Source organism: Capricornis sumatraensis, chromosome 13 (assembly GCF_032405125.1).
Source record: "Capricornis sumatraensis isolate serow.1 chromosome 13, serow.2, whole genome shotgun sequence".
NCBI classification, from domain to species: Eukaryota; Metazoa; Chordata; class Mammalia; order Artiodactyla; family Bovidae; genus Capricornis; species Capricornis sumatraensis.
Window position 1 is genome coordinate 87,549,044 of NC_091081.1, and position 21,774 is coordinate 87,570,817.

Sequence of the window (21,774 nt, forward strand, 5' to 3'; positions counted from 1 at the left end):
CAGGTAAACGTTATCAGAAATAAACATGAACTGTGGCTGTTCTAGACTGGAACAGGGTGGGAAGTGAGCATTATGATTAGATAAATACAAGCATGTGAGGACGAAACTAAACCTATGTCACTGGCCATGGGGCGGACGCCAGCCGCTGCTCTGCATCCGGGCTGTGGTGCCGGGGGCGGGAGCAGTACAGTAGCCCCGGGGGCTGGGGGGCAGGAACCAGCCTCATTCCCCAAGAGCCTGCCACCCTGGCTCCTCTTCCGGAACCTCCCAGGCCTCCCTGGTGCCCTTGTCCGAGTCTCAGTCAGCTTGAAGGCCAGCTCGAAGGTCAGCATCTATTCCAATGGTGGGTGTTTATGAAACACCAGTTGTAAACAAATATGAAATACAACCTCTAATGAGACTCCAAGTGCTCATATTTACATTAGCTGCAGAATCCCAGGGACAGTGGAGAATCCCAGGGACGGGGGAGCCTGGTGGGCTGCCGTCTCTGGGGTCGCACAGAGTCGGACACGACTGAAGCAGCTTAGCAGCAGCAGCAGCAGCAGCAGCAGCAGGAGCACTTTATTTATTACACTAACAATAATGTGCAACAAGTAGTGTTTACTACGTGCCAGTTTTTCAGTACTTATGTGCACTAATTCACTTAACCCTCACAATAACATTTTGCACGCCAGAAGACCCGAGGCACGGAGAGGCGACTTGTCTACTACCACACGGCTCGTAGAGGGTGGATCTGGCATGGGAACTCACACAAGCTGCCGCCATGGCCTAAGCTCTTGAAACAAGTACGCTTTACTCTTTCTGAATGGAAAACTGTGTATTAATATAGCCATTCATTTGTCCATCAATTCCCTTCAATGAGTATTTCTCTAACGCCTAACACTTCTCACTGTCCCCAGTGGGCTGGGATTACAGCAATGTCACAAAAGCTGTATTTACATATGTTCAGAATTCTGGCAACTTCAACCCTGTAGATGACAGACATGAAATGACTGCTCAGAGTATTACAAAGTCTATGCAAAAGGTTCCTAGGCCACCTTGTGGCCAGAGGAAAAATACATGATCTCATGTAAAAATACCTTAGAGATTTCATAGAAAGAAATCAGGGTGGTTTAGCGACCTGTTCCTCCTCGTCTTTCGTCTTTGTCTTCCCTGCTGTTAGCAGCTGTACTCACTCACCCAACACTGGATGCTCCTTATGCACCGTGAGCCAAGTACCCTGGGCATCGTGAGTGTCAACTCCCAGGGGACTTCTCTCCTCCACGAGCTGACTCATGAGTTCCAGGGCAGTAGAAACTGCTTCCTTTCCTCCACAGCATCCCAAATGCCCAGAACCAGGCTTAGAGAAAGGTCAGCTAACGTCCACAGGCCATCTAAACTCACCCCGCTTGCAAACAAAGGTTCACTGGGACAGAACCACGCTTTATGAGTGGTTCACAGCTGCTGTGTCAGAAGCCTGGAATGGCTGTAGGAGACTATGGCCCAAGAAGCATAAAGCTTTACTATTGGCCCTTCACAATAAATTTGCCAGCCCTCAGGTTAGAACATACCAGATATCTCTACAACCTAACAACTCTCAATAAACACTTGAGAAGGAGGACCAACACATAGGAAGGAAGTGGGGGGACTGCACTGTTAGCAAGCTCAGGAGATCTTGAACTGTTAAATGATAATAACGACCCTGAACTGGTAAATCACATACGGTGAAATCTGCACCCTTAGTGGTCATGTCAGTTGCCTAATACTCTGGCACATATTCATGTTAATAGCTGTAAACATCTGGATGAAATGGACAACTTTCTAGAAAAAGAAAATGAATTTGGGAGAGAAATATCTGAATGAGATCAGAATAAACAGACGACTGAAATACTGTAAAAAAAACATTATCCTCATAAAAGGCATCAGGCCCAAGTAATTTCAAATATAAATCATTTAAGAATTTTCAAAAATAAAGTCTCATCTAATTTAAACCAGTGTAAGTTCAGACAGATGCCTGGGTCAGGAAGATCCCCTGGAGAAGGAAATGGCAACCCACTCCAGTACTTTTGTCTGGGAAATCCCATGGACCGAGGAGCCTGGGGGACTATAGTCCACGGGGCTGCAAAGAGTCAGACACAACTAAGCAACCAACACACGCATCCAACTTCAGACAAAACAAAACCTCTCTAGTTACGCTTAAACCCTTGCTATGTCACTGATACTAAAAACTGACAAAGATACTATAAAAAAGAAAATCACAGACCAATTTACCTTGGAAAGAGAAGAAAAATTATAATAAAAATATCAAGTCAAACTTGAGGATAATATTTTTAAATTTTCAGTAATTTAAAATTACACTTCACTCACAACTTCCAGTATTGGAAAGTCTATTATTATAGCTCATAAAGCAATAAAAAAAAAAAAGGAGAAAAATCACATGACTATTATCATGGCTATCAAAAAATAAATGTAACAAAATTCAGTATTTATGGTAAAATTTTTTAAAATAGAAATTTTGTAGAAGAAAAATATATATGTATGCATACATATATCGGTATACACAGACACCCTAATAATATGTGAAGATTATAGTCTACATCATAGAAAGTAATACAATATCAGAATCATCCTATTAACGTTAAGACATTAAAGTTATTTCACAAGACAAAGATATGTTATCATAATTATTAATACACAATTCGGTGAAAGACTGAAAAAGGGAATGGCAACCACTCCAGTATTCTCGCCTGGAGAATCCCATGGGCAGAAGAGCCTGGCGGGCTACAGTCCACGGGGTCGCAAGAGTCGGACACGACTGAGTGACTAAACCACTAGCAGGTAAGAGGCAACAGTTCTAATGTTAGGTGATGACACTGAATATGTTGGAAAATCAAGAAAATCAACTGAAAACAATTACAAGCAGTAGGAAAAACTTCTGCTTTAAGATAAGTCACTCATTTCTTTTTAAAATTTTCCCTGGATATTAAGCTTTCAGTTTGAAATGATACTCAGAAGCTGGAAAAGAATTAATAAAGAAATCCTAGGCATATTTTGGTAACCCAAGCCTCAGAAAGTGAAAAGTGAAAGTCGCTCAGTTGTGTCCAACTCTTCGAGAGCCCAAGGACTATGCAGTCCATGGAATTCTCCAGGCCAGAATACTGGAGTGGGCAGCCTTTTCCTTCTCCAGGGGATCTTCCCAACCCAGGGATCGAACCCAGGTCTCCCGCATTGCGGGCAGATTCTTTACCAGCTGAGCCACAGGGAGACCAAAGATTACTGGAGTGGGTAGCCTATCCCTTCTCCAGCAGATCTTCCCAACCCAGGAATCAAACTGTGGTCTCCTGCATTGCAGGTGGATTCTTTACCAACTGAGCCACAAGGTCATCATAAAAGCCAGCCTATCTCCCACACACCTTCTCTCTCTCTCTTACATACAAACACAGGTTTACTTATAAATGGAAATAATTCTTGACAGCAATAGAGGATTTCAAATGCAGTGGAAATATATCTTCAAATTTCTGAGGAAAACATTTTAAACTTGAAATTCTTTACCAGATTAGGCTAACATTCAGACATGAGGCAAAATGAAGATATTTCAGAAGTACAAAGTACTCAGAAAATTACTACTTTTGAACTATTTTGGAAAAGGAGATGAGCTCAAGAAAAAATTAACAGATAAATTCAAGAAAGCATAGGATGACCTGGCATGTAAGCAAAATTGACGAGCAAAGAAACTCCTAAAGCTATAATTAAACTGGACATTTTGTTAGTAAATGATATCTATGAAATTACAGCTGTCATATAAAGAAGTTAATTAAAAAGACTGAAAATATCTGGTTGTGTCAAAAAAATATATAAGATTAGAAGGCCAAGAAGGAGGGAGTAGGAGTTTGCTGCTCTTAGGGTTAGTGAAGCCTCCAGAGGACAAGGCCTGTACAGAGGTGAGCTGCACAGAGCCAGAACAACCCATTCCTGGAGATGTCACTGGAGCCCCCAGGCCCAGCAATCACAGGATTCTGAACCTTCAGGTCTCTCCAGTGTGATACAAGCTAAGAAGCTTCCCCTTGATTCTCTCAGGCTATTGTGAGTTAGGTAGTGACGTCTTTCGCCTTACACCAGAGTCCAGACTGACAAACAAGCTCAAGGCAAGTCTGATATGAGAGAGGGGGGAGAGGGAGAAAATATCCATTAATTGAATTACAGATGAGGAAGGGAATTTAAGTACAGGTGAAAAAGACAGCCATTAAGCAATCTTACTTATGTATGTAGATGAAAAAGTCAGAAAAATAATAGCAACCAATTCAGGAGTAAAGACTACAACTACATGAAAAGTGAAAGTGAAGTTGCTCAGTCGTGTCTGACTCTCTGCGACCCCATGGACTGCAGCCTACCAGGCTCCTCTGTCCATGGGATTTCCCAGGCAAGAGTACTGGAGTGGGTTGCCATTTCCTTCTCCGAGGGATCTTCCCAACCCAGGGATCGCACCCAAGTCTGCCACATTGCAGGCAGACACTTTATTGTCTGAGCCACCAGGGAAACCCCCACTACACAGGGATCGATAATTCCAGGAATGCCAGAGTCATTTAACATTAAGTGATAAATTAATATTGTTCCCTATTCTAATTGATTAAAGGAAGAAAAATTACATATTTTAATAATGACTTACAAAATTTTATAATGTTTGACACCCAATCGGGTATAAACTCAAAGAAAGGAACAGAAGGAAACATTTTTAAGATAATAAACAGTATCTACTGGGGGACCTTCAACAGTTATACACAGCAAGGACACATGAGAAGCATGCACATTAAAGAAACTACAATATATTCACTCTCACTGGTCCACTCCACAGTGTTCTCAGGTCCTAGCAAACTCAGTAGAAAAGAAACAAGACATAGTGTAAACACTGGGGAAGTAGAACCACCGCTCTCACTTATCACTATAAATGATCTTTCTTGAAAATCCAAGATTGTAAACTGAAAAAACAACATACCAAATATGGGGGATCAAAGTCAGTACATTCAATCAAGAGAGATTTTTTTTAATTGAAAATAAGACAATGCTGTTGCACAAGACCCCATACACTAAACACATCAACTCTACTTAAGATTTCATGAAATTCAAGGTGATTCTGATGTAAGTCACACTCCATGGTGAAGAGGGATATATCATAGGAATGCTGGGTTCATGTAACATCCAAAAACCACTCTGGATAATACACTATAGAGCAATAAGACAAAATTTTAAATAAACACATGGTCATCTTAATAAAGGCAGAGAAAATAAATGAGGACAATACCCAACATCCCATCATGATTTAAGACACTGAAAGCTAGGACTAGAAGGAGATGGCCTCACCCTGATAAAGGCTGCCTATGAGAAGTCCACAACTAATCCACACAGTTACCTGTGAAAGACTGCAGCATGGACACAGGATATCCGCACTCCCCATCCCCTAATTCAGTACTGCCCTGGGGGACCTAGCCAGGACAACTATGCAATGGAGGGGAAAAAAGGTTTATAGATTAGGGCGGAGGAATTAAAACTATCAGTAATTGTGGATGACATAAAAGACACTAAAGAATTCACCAGGAAACTACCAGAAATAATGAGTTCATCAAGACTGTAGGATAGGGGATCAAGGCAGAAAAAGCAAGTTTACTTCTATAAATTTTCAATGAAACATCTGAAAATAAAATTAAGAACACATTAATAATAGCATGAAACAGCAGTAAAGATACACATCTGGGAGTAACTTTATGTGAAAGTGTTCGCTACTCAGTCATGTCTGATTCTCTGTGACCCCATGGACTGTAGCCCGATAGGCTACTCTGCACATGGGATTCTCCAGGGAGCATACTGGAGTGGGGAGCCATTCCCTTCCCCAGGGGATCTTCCCGACCCAGGGATTGAACCCAGGTCTCCTGCCTAACAGCATTAAAAGATAAAACATCTAGAAATAACTTTACCAAAATAACGGCAATGCTTGTACTCTGAAGATTACAGAATAGTGTTGAAAAAATTAAGAAAATTTAAATAAATGGAAAACGCCCTTGTTCCTGTACTGGAAGGCTTCATATTATTAAGAAGGCAATATTCCCCAAATTGATGTACAGTCAACAAAATCCCTATCAGAAACCCATATGAACTATTTGTAGAAATTGACAAAGCTGGTTTCTAAAATTTATATGGAATTGCAAGGGACTCAAAATAGCCAAAAGAGAAATGAATACGAAGAACACATTTGGAGGAATTCACACTTGCTGACTTCAAAACTTGCTATAAAGCAACAGCAATCAAGACGAGATGGTACTATCAGTAAGCTGGACATATAGGTCAACTGAATAGAATGGAGACCCTAAGAAGAAAACAGTGTGAGCATGCTCAACTGATTCCAGGAAAACCACGGTTAAAGGGGAAATAAGAGTCTTTTCAACAAATGCTGCTGGTAAAATTGGATCGCTACCTGCAAAGGAAGGAAACTGGACATGTTCTTACACCATGAACAAAAATGAACTAACATAAGTGAGTACCCTAACTAAACGTAGAAGCTAACGCTACAAAACTCTTAGAAGAGAATACTGGAATAAGTTTTCATGGTATCTGATTTGGCAGTGGATTCTTAGGTATGACACAAGTATGAGCAACCAAAGCAAAAAGATAAATTAGACTCCAGGAAAATTAAAAATGTTAGTACTTCACGCTATCAGGGAAGTGAAAAGATATTAACAATACACAGATGGGAAAAATATTTTCCAACTATACATCAAATAAGGGAATGGTATCTAAAACGCAAGAAGTCTTAGAACTCGACACTGAAAACTAAAGTGAAAAGCAGTCCATGGATCTGAATCTTTCATCACGTGGATAGATAGTCAATATCATTAGTCACCAGGAGCTGCTAATCAGAGTCACACTAAGATAGTACTTCACATCTACTACAATGGCAATAATCAAAAATTAAGATGATGACCAGTGTTGGTGAGCATGTGGGGAAATCGGAAGCCGTGTGCACTGCTGGTAGGAAGGTAAGCTCGTGTTAGGTGCCACGGAAACAGTTTGACCGCTCCTCAAAAAGTTAAGCACAGAGTGATCACAGCACTTAGCAGTTCCACTCTTACCTAAAACAACTGAAAACAGGGGTTAAAACAACAAAAATAATGTACCCAAATGTTCAAAACAGTCGCATTTGCATTAGCCAAAACGTGGAAACAAATTCAAAGGTCCACCAGCTGATGAATGGATTAAAAATGGCGGTATGCATATTCACACACTAGAATATTAGTTGCCTGCAAAAAGGAATGAAGTAGTCACACACACTGCAGCACGCATGAACTGTGAAAACATTGTGCTGAGTGAAAGAAGCCAGGCAGGAAAGGCCACATCGTACAGGGTTCCTTTAGTGTGGGATTTAGGTGAAATCCACAGGAGAGAAAGTAAGTCAGTAGTTACTGTGGGCTGGGGGGTTCAGGGGATGGGGAACAGACAGGTGGCAGCTAAAATGCTCGGAAGTTTCTTTCTGAAGTAACGAAATGCTCTAAAATCCACTGGCGATGGTTGCAGCTATCTGAGAATACGCTAAAGACCACTGAATTAAGCACTTTAAATGGATTAACTGTATTGTACATGAATTATATCCCAATAAAACTGTTTTCTAACGTAACATTAAGAATACAAGAACTGGCCAATGGCATTTCTTGTACTCCTGGTACAAGCTATATGTCAGTTCATGTTATATATTTTTATGTCTTCTTAAATACTTTTCATTGCTTTATAAATTCCTTAAATTTTGTCATAACCAAAGAGGCTATTTTCCTTTTTACTGTGCAATCAGTTACTTTCTTTTTCTGTCCAAACAAAGGTGACCCTTGAGCACTGCCCACCCAATAAAAAACCCACATTTAGCCTCTACCGCCCTCCACGTATGTGGTTCGTCCATACTCACAGTCCCACATCTACAGACTCCACAGCTCCGGATGGAGTCTCACTGCAGTGCTTAACTACTGAAAAAAGTCCACGTGTAAGCGGGCCTGTTCAAACTCATGCAGCTCAAGGGTCAACTGTCAAATCATCAGTGTAACCACTTACAGGGACAATGTGCTGAAGGCAGTGACCCCTACATGACCCTCAGGAAACACTCTGATGCTGCGCAAGGCACACTCATACCTGACCTGCCATGACATCAGCGAAACAGATCACTGCGCACCCTGAAACCTGGGGATGAAAGGAAGCCTTGTTGCGCAAGATCACTATGTCTCGAGAAAGACCAGGAAAACGGGAAGGAGAAAGAACACTTATCAAAATACACAACAAGGCATAGATGGTCCCAAGCAAACCTGCCTGGCACGCTCGTGCCCACATGCACACCACCTCCAGCACCCTGAACCCGCCCTCAGCGGACCCTCTCCCAGCACTAAGGCAGCAACACTTCACGTGGGTAAACCAAACTCTACTTCCTGGAGCCTTCAGTTCTAGCCCATGAGTCTTCTGGAAGAGAGAAATAACTTAGACCAAAACCAAGTAGGATGAAACTCAGGGTTTTAGAAAGAATCATCGGAAATGCCTAATAAAACCTACATGCAAAAGGTATTCTGAACAAAGAAAAAGAGATTAAATGCTTTTTCAAATTAGCTCTCCATTAAATAATGGAAAACTCTGTGATATTTTTCAAAACATTATCCATAACCCCTCCAAAATTAACGGAAGTGACAGATCAATCAAGGTGATGCCTCCAGATCACTTTCATCATATTTAAAACAGCATGTATGTCTTGTACATTAAAACGCTCCATCATATATTAAGACACCTAAGAGTAGTGTTAGTCACTCAGTCGTGTCTGACTCTGCAACTCTATGGACGGTATCCCCCCAGGCTCCTCTATCCACAGGATTCTCCAGGCAAGAATACTGGAGTGGGTAGCCATTTCTTTCTCCAGAGGATCTTCCCAACTTAGGTATAGAACCTGGGTCTTCTGCATTTCAGGCAGATTCCTTACCATCTGAGCACAAGGGAAGCCCATATTAGGACATGACCAAAGGTTAAACAAAACAATGTTTACAACAGAAGGCAACCTACCATTATGTGTTCAAGTAGAGAATCTATTGCAACTATGTTATCAAAATACGTTCTGAAAAAAAAGAAAGGTAAAATCTTTAAGTAATGTTGTTAGAACACAGAACATATTAAACTTTGAATATATTTCCCAATTTTGTCTACATTTAAATAAAAAAACAGAAAGGTATATGTTGTTTAACTCTTTTCCTTTTGGGGAAACAACCAATAATATTATTTTAAAGAGGTAAACGAACGTTTACCATTGACTTTAGTATAAGGGCTCTAATTCCAGAGATCGCCTTCAGTAATTATTTTATCAGCAAGTATTCAAGGTAGAGAAAAAGTTTGTAGCATTTAACTAAAACGATGAAGAAATAAAACTGGTACATCAAATTTAACATCTCATTAATAACTTTGATATAAAATAAAAATATTTAAATTTGCTAAATATCATTAATAAGATAAAAATATAAATAATCACTGAAAATCCCAAAAGCTAGAATGTAGTTTAACTGTATTTTTTAAAAAAGCAGGGAAATTCATTTGAGAAGAAATATCAGAATACAAGTAATGATGGGACCTGACAACTCTATGCAAGTAAATACAGATTCATCATTATGAACTGCAAGTAAATATCTGTGGGGCACATGGCACGTATATTAAAACATAGACTGGAGAAACAGATGAATCAGTAGGCATGTGTTACAGGGAATAGGTAGCAAATACTCTTAACACAGACTGTTGGCGAGGTACTGCTCTCAGTTTAGGTCTGTGAGAATTTAGCCATGTATTCAGGATTAAGATAACTTATAGCAATTAACAATGCCCTTTTCAAGAAGAAAAATCATCTGACTTGAAGCTGTTAATATGCTTAGTTACAACATCTACTGAGGAATATCCTGCAAGGAACAGGTTGAAGAAAATGAGTTTCCCCCTGGGGAAGAGAGTTAAGGTGTCACATGAGGGTTTTAACTGGGCTTTGGGAGGCTTGCAAAGTGTTCAGATAGGCTGGCAAGAGGCTGAACACGGCTTCCCTTCCCAGGTGTCTCTGAAGCAGTCACCTCTGGTGTCCAGACATACTGTTTCATTCTGTCTCAGAGAAGACATTGATAGTTGGCTGAGGGAATCAAAAGAGCACGCCCTCCAACCCAAACTTCCCTAATGTAATATTTCAAAAACACGAAGATGCAATTTCAAAATCACAAGTGAGGGGATTACGGGACTTGGTGATGAGTAAGCTAGGGACACGTCAGTGGGAACAGCGTCAGAGCTGCTGCGGAGTGCTCCTTGAGTTTAACCTGTCGTGGGGTGAGGCCCTGAAGCTAGCACATCCTGGGACGTTTTCAGATCTCAGCCACTGAGCAGACGGTCAGAGAGATATGAATACATGACCTTCCCTATAGGAAGCAAACCTGGTGTGGATCTGACATTTAATAAACATCTGTCCTTGCTTCCACTGCCAGTCTAAGAGACTTTTCCTAGGTTAAACGCCGGGGAAGTGCAGCATCTTTTTGAGAATGGCACCTGAGCTACTACACATGGGAAAATTGAAACGATAATGTTAATAGTATGTTTTAATTTACTGAAGTTCACAGCAAAGGCCAGAGAGGACTTCGGGAAAATGATAAACTACAACACTTTCCCTTCTACTGCTGTCATTCTCTCCTACAAAAACAGAAACACGCAGGGCATCTCTCTGTATAGTCTCTAACACCTTCTAGTGAGTCATTTACAAATATGCTGAACTGCAAATTAAGATGATCACATATACATCTTTGATCCTTTACTTGTGAAGTGAATGTGGATGAGAAGGAAACTCTCTAATCGCAAACATGCTGGACCACACTTACCAGACCACATGCCTGATAAAGACTGATCTTCTGCTAGTGACTGCAGTGGACACCAGTCTGTCATGGTGAGGGCTGGCGCCTGATCTAAACTGTTGACCAGTTAGAGCTTACCACATCCCTAGAAATGAACACTTACTTTGATACATCGAGTAGAAAGTCATTCAGTTCAGTCTGTTTGGCAAGACCTCTGCATACCTGCCATACAAAACAGTGGCTATTAATTTTGAGCGATTTTTGTTTATTTTAGGAATGAAAATTCCAGAATATTATTTACCTTATTTATTTAAAAAGGCATAACACAATCACTACTTCAAGGGTTTTTAAAAATTGTTCAGTTCAGTTCAGTTCAGTAGCTCAGTCGTGTCCGACTCTTTGCGACCCCATGAATCGCAGCACGCCAGGCCTCCCTGTCCATCACCAACTCCTGGAGTTCACTCAGACTCACATCCATCGAGTCCGTGATGCCATTCAGCCATCTCATCCTTGGTCGTCCCCTTCTCCTCCTGCCCCCAATCCCTCCCAGCATCAGAATCTTTTCCAATGAGTCAGTTCTTTGCATCAGGTGGCCAAAGTACTTGAGTTTCAGCTTTAGCATCATTCCCTCAAAAGAAATCCCAGGGTTGATCTTCAGAATGGACTGGTTGGATCTCCTTGCAGTCCAAGGGACTCTCAAGAGTCTTCTCCAACACCACAGTTCAAAAGCATCAATTCTTTGGTGCTCAGCCTTCTTCACAATACAACTCTCACATCCATACATGACCACTGGAAAAACCATAGCCTTGACTAGACGGACCTTTGTTGGCAAAGTAACGTCTCTGCTTTTGAATATGCTATCTAGGTTGGTCATAACTTTTCTTCCAAGGAGTAAGCGTCTTTTAATTTCATGGCTGCAGTCACCATCTCCAGTGATTTTGGAGCCCCCCAAAATAAAGTCTGCCACTGTTTCCACTGTTTCCCCATCTATTTCCCATGAAGTGATGGGACCAGATGCCATGATCTTAGTTTTCTGAATGTTCAGCTTTAAGCCAACTTTTTCACTCTCCTCTTTCACTTTCATCAAGAGGCTTTTTAGTTCCTCTTCACTTTCTGCCATAAGGGTGGTGTCATCTGCATATCTGAGGTTATTGATATTTCTCCTGGCAATCTTGATTCCAGCTTGTGCTTCTTCCAGTCCAGCGTTTCTCATGATGGACTCTGCATATAAGTTAAATAAGCAGGGTGACAATATACAGCCTTACATACTCCTTTTCCTATTTGGAACCAGTCTGTTGTTCCATGTCCAGTTCTAACTGTTGCTTCCTGGCCTGCATATAGGTTTCTTAAGAGGCAAATCAGGTGGTCTGGTATTCCCATCTCTTTTAGAATTTTCCACAGTTTATTGTGATCCACACAGTCAAAGGCTTTGGCTTAGTCAATAAAGCAGAAATAGATGTTTTTCTGGAACTCTCTTGCTTTTTCCATGATCCAGCGGATGTTGGCAATTTGATCTCTGGTTCCTCTGCCTTTTCTAAATCCATCTTGAACATCTGGAAGTTCACAGTTCACGTATTGCTGAAGCCTGGCTTGGAGAATTTTGAGCATTACTTTACTAGCGTGTGAGATGAGTGCAATTGTGTGGTAGTTTGAGCATTCTTTGGCATTGCCTTTCTTTGGGATTGGAATGAAAACTGACCTTTGGCAGTCCTGTGGCCACTGCTGAGTTTTCCAAATTTGCTGGCATATTGAATGCAGCACTTTCACAGCATCATCTTCCAGGATTTGAAACAGCTCAACTGGAATTCCATCACCTCCACTAGCTTTGTTTGTAGTGATGCTTTCTAAGGCCCACTTGACTTCACATTCCAGGACGTCTGGCTCTAGGTGAGTGATCACACCATCATGATTATCTGGGTCGTGAAGATCTTTTTTGTACAGTTCTTCCGTGTATTCTTGCCACCTCTTCTTAATATCTTCTGCTTCTGTTAGGTCCATGCCATTTCTGTCCCTTATCGAGCCCATCTTTGCATGAAGTGTTCCCTTGGTATCTCTAATTTTCTTGAAGAGATCTCTAGTCTTTCCCATTCTGTTGTTTTCCTCTGTTTCTTTGCATTGATCACTGAAGAAGGCTTTCTTATCTCTTCTTGCTATTCTTTGGAACTCTGCATTCAGATGCTTATATCTTTCCTTTTCTCCTTTGCTTTTTGCTTCTCTTCTTTTCACAGCTATTTGTAAGGCCTCCCCAGACAGCCATTTTGCTTTTTTGCATTTCTTTTTCTTGGGGATGATCTTGATCCCTGTCTCCTGTACAATGTCACGAACCTCATTCCTTAGTTCATCAGGCACTCTATGTATCAGATCTAGGCCCTTAAATCTATTTCTCACTTCCACTGTATAATCATAAGGGATTTGACTTAGGTCATACCTGAATGGTCCAGCGGTTTTCCCTACTTTCGTCAATTTAAGTCTGAAATGGCAATAAGGAGTTCATGATCTGAGCCACAGTCAGCTCCCGGTCTTGTTTTTGTAGACTGTATAGAGCTTCTCCATCTTTGGCTGCAAAGAATATAATCAATCTGATTTCGGTGTTGACCATCTGGTGATGTCCATGTGTAGAGTCTTCTCTTGTGTTGTTGGAAGAGGGTGTTTGCTATGACCAGTGCATTTTCTTGGCAAAACTCTATTAGTCTCTGCCCTGTTTATATGTTCCTGAGCATATATCCCACCTACGTTCAGTGCTGTCAGATCCAGGAAGTCCTTGATTCTCATACCATTATCCTTTTATATATATATATATGTGCTTTATATATTTTATTTGTTTTGTATATATATATATATGAGCAGAGACATTACTTTGCCAACAAAGGTTCATCTAGTCAAAGCTGTGGTTTTTCCAGTGGTCATGTATGGATGTGAGAGTTGGACTATAAAGAAAGCTGAGCACCAGAGAATTGATGTTTTTGAACTGTGGTGTTGGAGAAGACTCTTGAGATTCACTTGGACTGCAAGGAGATCCAACCAGTTCATTCTAAAGGAAATCAGTCTTGAATATTTATTGGAAGGACTGACGAAGCTGAAACTCCTATACTTTGGCCACCTGATGCAAAGAACTGACTCATTGGAAAAGACCCTGATGCTGGGAAAGATTGAAGGCAGGAGAAAAAGGGGATGACAGAGGATGAGATGGTTGGATGGCATCACCGACTCGATGGACATGAGTTTGAGCAAGCCCGGGGAGTTGGTGATGGACAGGGAGGCCTGGCGTGCTGCAGTCCATGGGGTCGCAAAGAGCCAGACACGACTGAGGGACTGAACTGATGTATATAGACACACGCACAGATACACACACATTTTCTCCTTATCAGACAGTTCCTCACCAATCTGAGTTTGCTGAAATGGACTTAAAACAAGAAACAGTGGAAGACACAAAACAGAATTTTATTGCTGCCATGTTCCTGAACTTAAGAGTCTAGTTGTCAGGGAAACTCTATGCAGTTTGTGACTTTTAAATCAGATCACATTTTCAAGAGAACCAAGGAACTTAAATTTACGATTATTGTTTTCATATGCCACCAAGTTTAGTGGATGCTTCAGTTTAGGAAATGGCTCATAGAAACATCAACGTTACTGCCAGCAGGATATCATTCCTGGGCTTTCAGTGGAAAACAAGGACCAAGACAGGAAATGCAAATGATTCAACACCCTGTTTAACTATAGAACAGAATTGGTTGGAAGACGTCTAAGCCAGGGAGTCAGTAAATGTAAGTGACCAGATCACACATTTCAGAAACAGGAAAACATTCACTATCCACGACGCAAGCCCTGGGTGGCTAGCTGCCCGCCCGCTGCCTCCCGCGGCGCGTGCCACGCGCCCCTTCCCTCAGGACGGCCTGGAGAGCAGCGCCAGCACGCACCTGCACCTGGTGTATCGCTACCGAGGCCCAGGCGAGGTTTGCTGTCGCGACCTGAAAAACACAAAAGGAAGAGCGTGACGCGAGCTTTCCTCAGCCACACGCAGACATCCCAACAGAGGCCACCAGCTTAAGTTTGGTGCGGTCATCGCGTCTTCGAACGTTCCGAAAACCCGAACTGTCAAATGCATGCAAAATTTCTCTTTTCTTACAAAATTTCTCTATTTCCCACCTCTTTATGATTGGGTGTAATGCTCTCTTGTTCCTCTTAATTTGGGATAAAAAGGAAGATAAATTGATTGAGAGCACTGTCATCCAATGAGCTTATCATAAAATAATTATTTTTTGCTTCTACAAAATCACTATTAGAAAGGCTTCTAGTGACCATTTTCTTTCCTTCTTTTTTTTTAATTAATTTTAATTGGAGGATAATTACTTTACAATTTTGTGATGGTTTCTGCCAGACAGCAACATGAACCAGCCACAGGGGTACATGTGTACATCCCGAACCCCCCTCCCACCTCCCTCCCCACCCCACCCCTCTGGGTTGTCCCAGAGCACCTTTGGGTGCCCAGCGTCATGCATCTGCTTCACACACGGGAATGGACCTGTTTCAGTTCTATCCTCTCAAACCATCCCCCCTCGCCTCCTCCCACTGAGCCCAAAGGTCTCTTCACATCTGTGTCTCCCGCGCTGCCCAGCATGCTGGCTCGTCGTTACCATCTTTCTAAATTCCATGAACATGTGTTACTAGACCGTATCTGTCTCTCTCTTTCTGGCTTACTTCACTCTGTATAACAGGCTCCAGGTTCATCCACCTCATTGGGACTGACTCAAATCAGTTGCTTGTGAGCACTTTAAAAATGAGGAAATGTTTCCCAAACTTGGCTGACACGTGCTTAAACTACTAGCTATCCTATTTCTTTTTCTTTTTTCTGTTCATCTAACGAGTATTCCTGGGTGCCTGCTGGGGCCCAGATTGGAGAAGGAAACGGCAACCCACTCCAGTGTTCTTGCCTGGAGAATCCCAGGGACGGAGGAGCCTGGTGGGCTGCCATCTATGGGGTCACACAGAGTCGGACACGACTGAAGCGACTTAGCAGCAGCAGTAGCTGGGGCCCAGCGCTGTTGTTAAAGAGCAGATGCCGCTCGCATTTGCGTGCAGGGCTCAGGGAAGATGCCACCCTGAGCGGGTGACATCAGAGAACGCTCCTGGAGGCGGCGGCCGGGTGGGGACAGAGAAGTCGGAGCAGAGGGGGAATCGAGGTGCGGGATCTGCTGGAGAGGGGCCAGCCATGTGCAAGGGCCCGGCGTGGCGGCAGGGAGCGAAGGGGCTGGAGCGGCGGACGGTCATCTCAGTGAGAGGACAGGGAGCCAGCCACCCAGGGGCCTGGACGAGCATCGCAGGCGACAGAGAGGTCACGGAACTCCTTGGTTTTAGTGTCACTGAGCCGTTCCCATTCGAGGAATGTGAACAGACGCTGGTGGTGGTGTAACTGTTGTTTAGTTGCTAGGTTGTGTCCAACCCTTTGTGACCCTGTGGAGCTGTAGCCGCCAGGCTCCTCTGTCCATGGGATTCTCCAGCCAAGAATACTGGAGGGGGCTGCCATTTCCTTCTCCAGGGGATCTTCCCGACCCAGGGATCGAACCCGTGTCTCCTACCCTAGCAGGCACGTTCTTTACCCCTGAGCCACTAGGCATGTTTTCCAAATGTTTCTAACACTGGAGTATTTATTCAGGACACACTCGAAGAGGAAATCTCTAAGGGGACACAAAGTCAACCAGAATGTGAAAACCCTCCAAAGCCACACTATTGCTTAATTTGATTAACGACATGGTATTTTACATTTACTGTCAAAATGGATCCTGACTGCAATAAATTACTATATTTCTATATCATCACTGCAAAATAAAAAAAAAGTTTCTAAAAATCATTACTATTGATATCAAAATATTTTTAAACAAGTCCAGGTTTTAAATACTAGATATTCATTCATTAACTGAACAGTGTCCATAAGCACCTTCGATGAACTGGGTACAGCTAAGACCCACCCCCGGCAGAGCTCAGGCTCACCTCCTGGTGACTCAGACAGAAGGCTTCTTTGCCCCAGTGCCGGTAGAGCTCCAGGATGCCAATCAAGTCCCCGATCGCAGTGACGATCGGCAGACAAAGAACAGACTGGATCCGCGTCCCTGATTCCAGCCCGGTACCTCTTGGAAACCGTTCATCCTAAAAACGTAGGAGGGGGAAAAGATATAAATTCTTCAAAAGAATTGGAATCATTAATTTAGGACTCTATCAGAAATTCCCTAGGACTTGTAAGCCATGATCAGCAGTCCTTTTCAAAGGAAAACCAAACGACGATGGCCACTGGAAACCTTGTCTGAGAAAACCTGAGCAACATGGGCTGTGCTTGCACTGTGCTGGGGCACTCAGTTCTGTCTGACCCTTTGCGATCCTTTGGACTGTAGCCCACCAGGCTCCTCTGTCCATGGATTTCCCAGACAAGAATACTGGAGTGGGTTTCCATTTCCTCCTCCAAGGGATCTTCCCAACCCACGGATCAAACCTTCGGCTCCTCTGACTCCAGCATTGCAGGCGGATTATTTACCCACTGAGCTGTTTAAGATAACTTGAGCAAGATGCGACTTAAACCCAGATAGTGCCTCATGTTTCTTTATCATTATACAGGAGAATTCAATTAATGAATGAATATACATAGCTTCGTGCAATAATAAAATTAATTACGATGGCTTCCCAGGTGGCTCAAGTGGTAAGGAATCCACCTGCTAATGCTGCAGCCGCAGGAGACACGGGTTCGGTCTCAGAGTCTGGAAGACACCCTGGAGGAGGAAATGGCAACCCACTCCAGTATTCTTGCCTGGGGAATCCATGGACAGAGAAGCCTGGTGGGCTACAGTCCATGGGGCTGCAAAGAATAGGACATGTCTGAGCACACAAGCAGTTCTAAGCAACACTTTTATATTCCTCACCTTCTAGGGTCAGAATTAAAGTTTCAGAGGTATAAAGTCACATGTGAAAATTACTCCAAATGCCAAGGCAAATTATATTTATATAATTTTTTTCTCCTATGTTTAAGGTCAGAATAGTACAAAACCACAGGTTAATGACAGTTATCGTAACTGAGCCCCAAAGACCCATATTAGCTCAGTTCAGTTCGGTCACTCAATCATGTCCGACTCTTTGCGACCCCATGACTTGCGGCACGCCAGGCCTTCCTGTCATCACTAACTCCCAGAGTTCACTCAAACTCATGTGCATTGAGTCAGTGATGCCATCCAACCATCTCATCCTCTGTTGTCCCCTTCTCCTCCAGCCCCCAATTCCTCCCAGCATCAGAGTCTTTTCCAATGAGTCAACTCTTTGCATGAGGTGGCCAAAGTAGTGGAGTTTCAGCTTTAACATCAGTCCTTGCAAAGAACACCCCGGACTGATCTCCTTTAGAATGGACTGGCTGCATCTCCTTGCAGTCCAAGGAACTCTCAAGACTTTTCCAATACCACAGTTCAAAAACATCACTTCTTTTGTGCTCAGCTTTCCTCACAGTCCAACTCTCACATCCATACGTGACTATCGGAAATACCAAAGCCTTGGCTAGATGGACCTTTGTTGGCAAAGTAATGTCTCTGCTTTTGAATATGCTATCTAGGTTGGTCATAACTTTCCTTCCAAGGAGTAAGTGTCTTTTAATTTCATGGCTGCAATCACCATCTGCAGTGATTTTGGAGCCCCCAAAAATAAAGTCTGACACTGTTTCCCCATCTATTTGCCATGAAGTGATGGGACCAGATGCCATGATCTTCGTTTTCTGAATGTTCAGCTTTAAGCCAACTTTTTCACTCTCCACTTTCACTTTCATCGAGAGGCTTTTTAGTTCCTCTTCACTTTCTGCCATAAGGGTGGTGTCATCTGCATATCTGAGGTGATTGATATTTCTCTCGGCAATCTTGATTCTAGCTTGTGCTTCTTCCAGCCCAGCGTTTCTCATGATGTACTCTGCATATATGTTAAATAAGCACGGTGACAATATACAGCCTTGATGCACTCCTTTTCCTATTTGGAACCAGTCTGTTGTTCCGTGTCCAGTTCTAACTGTTGCTTCCTGACCTGCATATAGGTTTCTCAAGAGGCAGGTCAGGTGGTCTGGTATTCCTATTTCTTTCAGAATTTTCCACAGTTTATTGCGATCCACACAGTCAAAGGCTTTGGCATAGTCAATAAAGCAGAAATAGATGTTTTTCTGGAACTCTCTTGCTTTTTCCATGATCCAGCGGATGTTGGCAATTTGATCTCTGGTTCCTCTGCCTTTTCTAAAACCAGCTTGAACATCTGGAAGCTCACAGTTCACGTATTGCTGAAACCTGGCTTGGAGAATTTTGAGCATTACTTTACTAGCGTGTGAGATGAGTGCAATTGTGCGGTAGTTTGAGCATTCTTTGGCATTGCCTTTCTTTGGGATTGGAATGAAAACTGACCTTTGGCAGTCCTGTGGCCACTGCTGAGTTTTCCAAATTTGCTGGCATATTGAATGCAGCACTTTCACAGCATCATCTTCCAGGATTTGAAATAGCTCAATTGGAATTCCATCTTCTCCACTAGCTTTGTTTGTAGTGATGCTTTCTAAGGCCTACTTGCCTTCACATTCCAGGACGTCTGGCTCTAGGTGAATGATCACACCATCATAATTATCTTGGTCGTGAAGATCTTTTTTGTACAGTTCTTCTGTGTATTCTTGTCACCTCTTCTTAATACCTTCTGCTTCTGTTAGGTCCATACCATTTCTGTCCTTTATAGAGCCCATCTTTACATGAAATGTTCCCTTGGTATCTCTAATTTTCTTGAAGAGATCTCTGTTTTTCCCATTCTGTTATTTTCTTCTATTTCTTTGTACTGATCACCAAGGAAGGCTTTCTTATCTCTCCTTGCTATTCTTTGGAACTCTGCATTCAGATGCTTCAGTTCAGTTCAGTTCAGTCACTCAGTCGTGTCCAACTCTTTGCGACCCCATGAATCGCAGCACGCCAGGCCTCCCTGTCCATCACCAACTCCTGGAGTTCACTCAGACTCACGTCCATCAGGTCAGTGACAGTACCCAGCCATCTCATCCTTGGTCGTCCCCTTCTCCTCCTGCTCCCAATCCCTCCCAGCATCAGAGTCTTTTCCAATGATTCAACTCTTCACATGAGGTGGCCCAAAATAGTGGAGTTTCAGCTTTAGCATCATTCCTTCCAAAGAAATCCCAGGGCTGATCTCCTTCAGAATTGATTGGTTGGATCTCCTTGCAGTCCAAGGGACTCTCAAGAGTCTTCTCCAACACCACAGATCAAAAGCATTAATTATATCTTTCCTTTTCTCCTTTGCTTTTCGGGTCTCTTCTTTTCACAGCTATCTGTAAGGCCTCCTCAGACAGCCATTTTGCTTTTTTGCACTTCTTTTCCATGGGGATGGTCTTGATCCCTGTCTCCTGTACAATTTCATGAACCTCGGTCCATAGTTCATCAGGCACTCTATCTATCAGATCTAGGCCCTTAAATCTATTTCTCACTTCCACTGTATAATCATAAGGGATTTGACTTAGGTCATACCTGAATAGTCTAGTGGTTTTCCCTATATCATCAGTTTAAGCCTGAAATGGCAATAAGGAGTTCATGATCTGAGCCACAGTCTGCTCCTGGTCTTGTTTTTGCTGACTATATAGAGCTTCTCCATCTTTGGCTGCAAAGGATACAATCAGTCTGATTTCGGTGTTGACCATCTGGTGATATCCATGTGTAGAGTCTTCTGTTGTGTTGTTGGAAGAGGGTGTTTGCTATGACCAATGCGTTCTCTTGGCAAAACTATTAGCCTTTGCCCTGGTTCATTCTGTACTCCAAGGCCAAATTTGCCTGTTACCCCAGGTGTTTCTTGACTTTCTACTTTTGCATTCCAGTCCCCTATAATGAAAAGGACATCTTTTTTGGGTGTTAGTTCTAAAAGGTCTTGTCGGTCTTCATAGAACCGTTCAACATCAGCTTCTTCAGCGTAACTGGTTGGGGCATAGACTTGGATTACTGTGATATTGAATGATTTGCGTTGGAAATGAACAGAGATTATTCTGTTGTTTTTGAGATTGCATCCAAGTACTGCATTTCGGACTCTTTTGTTGACCATGATGGCTACCCCATTTCTTCTAAGGGATTCCTGCCCACAGTAGTAGATATAATGGTCACCTGAGTTAAATTCACCCATTCCAGTCCATTTTAGTTCACGGATTCCTAGAATGTCGACGATCACCCTTGCCATCTCCTATTTGACCACTTCCAATTTGCCTTGATTCATGGACCTGACATTCCAGGTTCCTGTGCAATGTTGCTCTTTACAGCATCGGACCTTGCTTCTATCAGCAGTCACATCCACAACTGGGTATTGTTTTTGCTTTGGCTCCATCCCTTCATTCTTTCTGGAGTTATTTCTCCACTGATCTCCTGTAGCATAGTGGGCACCTACCGACCCAGGGAGTTCCCCTTTCAGTATCCTATCATTTTGCCTTTTCATACTGTTCATGGGGTTCTCAAGGCAAGAATACTGGAGTGGTTTGCCATATTAGGCACTCAAATCAACCAATAATCACCCATTACCTATCATAAGAAATGAAACTGGTTCTTCTACTTTAATTCCTAACTTAGCAAAACCACTCAAAGGAATACAAGAAAACTGAATGAATATCAAAACATCAATTCTATTTACTCACTCTCTGCAGTCTATAGGAAGCTTTTCATGAATCAAGACCAGCACAAATCTATCCTTTGCAACTTACAGATCTTTGGAGAGCTTGTATATGATACAACACAACATTTTAAGCGACAATTTTTGCCACATTTACTTTTAACATTTACTTCGTAAAAATGAGATGGACTCGGTGTACACTGTCATGGGGTTTGAGGCGCACAGTGAGCTGGTCTGCTGTGTTGGGACACTGTACTAGGATCACCAGCGCTGCTGG

The 21,774-nt window shown here is 42.6% G+C and overlaps 1 protein-coding gene across 1 annotated transcript in view; it reads right to left on the minus strand.

Annotated features, from left to right (window-relative positions):
* PDE10A (phosphodiesterase 10A) overlaps positions 1-21,774 on the minus strand; it is a 266,943-nt gene that overhangs the window by 47,267 nt on the left and 197,902 nt on the right. Inside the window, exons 7-10 of the mRNA XM_068985211.1 lie at positions 16,845-17,000; positions 14,774-14,824; positions 11,020-11,078; positions 9,055-9,106 (exon numbers count right to left, since the gene is read on the minus strand). Of these exons, the coding sequence (XP_068841312.1) occupies positions 9,055-9,106; positions 11,020-11,078; positions 14,774-14,824; positions 16,845-17,000 (318 nt within the window). The remainder of the gene's footprint in view (positions 1-9,054; positions 9,107-11,019; positions 11,079-14,773; positions 14,825-16,844; positions 17,001-21,774) is intronic.